This window comes from Diorhabda carinulata, chromosome 6, assembly GCF_026250575.1.
Source record: "Diorhabda carinulata isolate Delta chromosome 6, icDioCari1.1, whole genome shotgun sequence".
Classification (NCBI taxonomy): domain Eukaryota; kingdom Metazoa; phylum Arthropoda; class Insecta; order Coleoptera; family Chrysomelidae; genus Diorhabda; species Diorhabda carinulata.
In genome coordinates, this window is record NC_079465.1 from 22,515,365 (window position 1) to 22,519,639 (window position 4,275).

Consider the following 4,275-nt stretch of genomic DNA (forward strand, 5'->3'; position numbering starts at 1 on the left):
CAGACTTGGATAAATGGATTCTACGACTGCGAAAACGCTAAACTAACTTGTTTTATTATGATCCTAAATCGGGTATGAAGTATATTCCAATAATTTGAATTGAAAATTGTCAATATCACATGATAAAAAACAATATTTTCTTGTAAAATTAGTACGAAATAATCTTTATAAAGGTTAATATGTTATAAATACCGAAATTTTTTAATGAAATCATCTCGATAGTCATTTGATCCTGGTTTATTTTTAGAACGGCCGCGTATGTTTTAGGTAATTGGTGTTCCCACCTCTAGTAGAAATACATAATTTTTTTGTAATACACTTAATCTCTTACGATAACATAATCTATTTTTATTTAATTGAACAATAATGGGTTTTAAAAATATTTGCTTATTGACATAAATCAACATTATAAAACGTTTAAATTTTGACGTTTTCCCAGATTTATCTGTCAACTTTTCGTCTTCTTTTATAGTCAATACGATGTTCAGACTCATTACATTGAAAAAGAAGAATAACCTAACAAACCAAACAACTTACCTAACCTCACAATTTTTATCAATTGCAGTAAGGTAGTTTGACATTTAGTGAAAATATAAATCAATTTTAATTTTTAGGGATAAATTAGGGTTAATTATAAGGAAAAAACATAACTTTTTATTCATGATAATACGAATACAGGTAAATATTTATATACAAATAAAACATTTTAATGTATACAATCACTTTTTACTTTTCGAAGAACCTCCACCTTCTCCGCGTCTCCGTTTAGTCAAAGGATGTCTAGGATCGTAAATTTCAAACCAATCATCATCTTTGGTATTTGCGTCTTTCGCTAATATAGGAGTGTCCTCTTCAAATCGAAGATTATGTGAAAGCCTGGAATAGATAATAAACCCAAAAACTAAGTGATCTATATTTATATTTGAAGGTTTAGAACATAATTACTGCTCGTTTGGTGTTGTTTTCTTTTATAATTGATCATTTTTGAATAATTGTTTCTATCATTAGCTCCATAAATATATTGGATATTTTATTCATTTGTAGAAGTGTTTAGAGAATTTTTCAAATGATTCATTGATACTCCTACTTATGCAGCCTGAATTTTCAATACAGAAAAGTTTCAAAAGAGAAATACTAAAAGAAATTGTCAATTTTCTTTCTTGTGACTAAAATACTCAATTTCTTAGAGCTGTGGATAGATATTATGGAGAAAATGTCAAAAACATACATGATGGACTAAAAAAATCACAGTTTTAAGCAGTTACACACTAGACATAATAATATTTTTGACTCTGAAACACAATACGATACCTACTTTTCAAACTGCTTTTTAGTTATAGACATAAGGGACAAAGATGAGTCTTGAGCTACATTTATATGTTGTTTATCTTGTTTATTAACTTTGGAAGTGTATAAACAACAGAAATTATTGATGTTTCTGACTATACAGCCTAAAATGTTAATACAGGGTAGTTCCAAAAGAAAAGTACTAAAAGGCATTATCGATTCTCTTTGTTGTGTTATAAATACTCAGTTCTTAGAGTTGTGGGGGGATATTATGGAGAAAATATCAAAAAACATATGAAGGATCAAAAAAATCACACCTGCGTTTCAAGCTACCTTTGAAATGTCAATTAGGAAAATTCCGGAGAGAAGTTTGTCAATTTTCCATGTTGTGTTGGAAATAATCAATTTTTTGGGGCCATATGTGGATATTATAGTGAAAGTTTCGAATTTCCAATCAATCCAGATGATATGTGCTAAACGAAATGAGATTTTTGGACTAGACTCCTATTTTTTGTACTGCCTTTTCATTATAACAAAAAAATTTTTTAATCACTTTTTCAGACTATTAATGATATAAATGACTAAATTATCCATTGGGGAAATTCCAAACAATATTTTAAAAGAAATTATAAACTTTTATTGATTTTATACAAAAGAAAATCATGAATGGGAACTAGATTCACAACTGCATACCAAATAATCAAAAAACCTTCTTGTTCTACCACTTTTAGTAAAATTAGCACATTTATAATCCAAAGAGTTTACTCCTGGTTTATTGGAGTTGTAATAAAGGATTATTACAATTCAGCTTTAGCTTTTATCAAAAATGAAGAAGTATCCATGAAAATGCAGCAAATTTCAATTTCTGCCGAAGCTGAAGAAACCCTCGAAAAATGCAGGGAAGTTTCATGATTTCTATGAATAATCAAAAAATAGTAAAAACTGATTCACTTTCCTTCCTACTAACATTGTACTTCGGAAAATATCCTGACCAATACTCGATGGGAACAGAAACAACAAGTTTCAAATCCAAAATGACCCATCCATATTAGTTATGGGTTAAAAAACTGAGGACCATATTTTATTACCATGTAATATTGGCAATGGTATATATTATCAAAAAATATTGATTCACTTTTTTTATGATATAATTGTTCAAATTCAAAAATTAGAAATGTAGTTGATTAATTTTGTCACTGAATTATTTGAAATTAAATTTCTTACCAAGATTCGTCATCTAAATTATCCACAGATTCTCCATCTTCTTTACTCGGTTCCTTTTCTTTCAAACTGTGCAATTTCTTTTTAAATTTATCTAATAACGACAAGGTAAATTGCTCCCTATCGGATCCCTTATTAGGTAATTGTTGCTTCTTAACTTTATAAGAATTGTATTCTTCTTTATATTGTTTGACTACTTCGCTTTTCACCTCTTCCTCTTTTTGTTCCACTGTTTTCTCCTCCTCCTTCTTCAGTTTGTTCTTGTGATAATCTTTCTTAACATTCTTAATTTCTTCTTTGATTTCTTCCCTACAACACAAAAAAAATCAATTTTGAATTTTAGCTAATTTCATAATTACATTTTTCTTTTTTTCTCCAATTTTTCATCTTTTCCTAGATAGTATTCCTCGAAATCATCATTATCGGTTTCCTTAAGCTCCTTAGAACTGATTGGTCGTTTAAAACCTTTTGATTTTGTTTGGTTTTTAGCTTGAAGTTTTTTTTTAATATTTTCCAATTGTACTTCAGGTTCTACGTTTAGTTCAGTGCCTTCCAAAACTTCAGATTGCGTTTTCGAGCTCAATTTAGGATCATCTGAAAATTATAAATCAATATTTCATTATACATATTTTTATTTATACCTAAAACATCGTGAGTAGATTTTCCTTTGCCGACAAATTTTTGATTTTCTCTACTAGATTCTTCTTCGTCTTCTTCTGCTTCAGCTCCGAATGACAATAACTTAAAATTCCTAATAAATAAGAACTTCAATTTAAATGCAACATAAGTGAACAAATACATACTTGACACCTGATTTTTTTTCCTTCCTAACCTTCTCCTCAGGTTCAACTTCTTTAATTCTAGGTACAATATCGGGAAACGGATTATTTAAAACTTCCGTTTTGATTATTTTATGAGGGTACACAGGTTTTTCATCTTCTATTAATCCTTCTTCTAATTTAAGCATGTTAAATACCGTTTCTCCCGTTACTTTCCCGAATATAGTGTGTTTATTTTGTAATTCCGGGGTTGGACCTAATGTAAAAAAAAATTGAGAACCGTTGTCATCTTTTCCTGCATTCGCCATCGCCAATAAACCTCTCCTAGTAAACTTGATACGTTGATGAAATTCATCTTTAAACGGCGCTCCATATATCGATTCACCACCTGTACCATCACCGTTGGGATCACCTCCTTGGACTATGAAACCTTTTACTACTCTGTGAAATGTTAAATTGTCGTAATAGCCCTCCAAACATAACTGTATGAAGTTTCGGCAAGCTTTTGGTGTTTCTTTAGACCATAATTCGATATCAATATCGCCAACTGTTGTCTTGAGGAGAACCTAAAAATGAATATGTTAAATTAATTGTTCACTTTCTTAAAATTATTGCTAACTTTTCCAGACGTCGGAGGTTCTAGTATATAAATACTACTCATTTCTTATACTTATTATAACGTTTTGGTAACAAACAATATAATTATAATTTTATTTTGAAAACAAATAAAAATGGGGTTATAATGGCTCTTCTTTTTTCGTTCCTGTCATTCAATGGAAAGAAGCGTTTTTAATACAATAATTATCTATTGCAAGACAGTTTGTTTATGGTTAGAACATCGAAAAACGAATCCGAAGTTACCCGATTATCGACTTTACCTAAATAGCAAAGCCAAGGTCCGTTGATTCGGGTAGTATCGGAAATTATTTCATCTCTCAGCTACCATTACACCGATACCGTAAGTCGTATGACATAAAAGATTTCGTAT

The 4,275-nt window shown here is 29.8% G+C and overlaps 1 protein-coding gene across 1 annotated transcript; it reads right to left on the reverse strand.

Annotated features, from left to right (window-relative positions):
- Positions 1 to 631: 631 nt before the first annotated feature.
- On the reverse strand, positions 632 to 4,053 carry LOC130894831 (spliceosome-associated protein CWC27 homolog). Its single transcript, XM_057801836.1, has 6 exons — positions 3,907 to 4,053; positions 3,312 to 3,853; positions 3,150 to 3,259; positions 2,868 to 3,102; positions 2,512 to 2,817; positions 632 to 876 (listed from the first exon to the last, which is right to left on the reverse strand). Exons 1-6 carry the CDS (start codon positions 3,946 to 3,948, stop codon positions 720 to 722), a joined length of 1,392 nt encoding a protein of 463 aa, XP_057657819.1. The 5' UTR covers positions 3,949 to 4,053; the 3' UTR covers positions 632 to 719.
- Positions 4,054 to 4,275: the final 222 nt, after the last annotated feature.

Bases quoted from the DNA above. Each gene is read 5' to 3' on its own strand.
- LOC130894831 (XM_057801836.1), bottom strand. From the start codon at position 3,948: ATGAGTAGTATTTATATACTAGAACCTCCGACGTCTGGAAAA. The intron at 3,103-3,149 runs GTATAAATAAAA...TATAATTTTCAG, and splicing joins ATCTACTCACGATGTTTTAG to ATGATCCTAAATTGAGCTCG. The intron at 2,818-2,867 runs GTAATTATGAAA...TTTGTGTTGTAG, and splicing joins TTGGAGAAAAAAAGAAAAAT to GGAAGAAATCAAAGAAGAAA.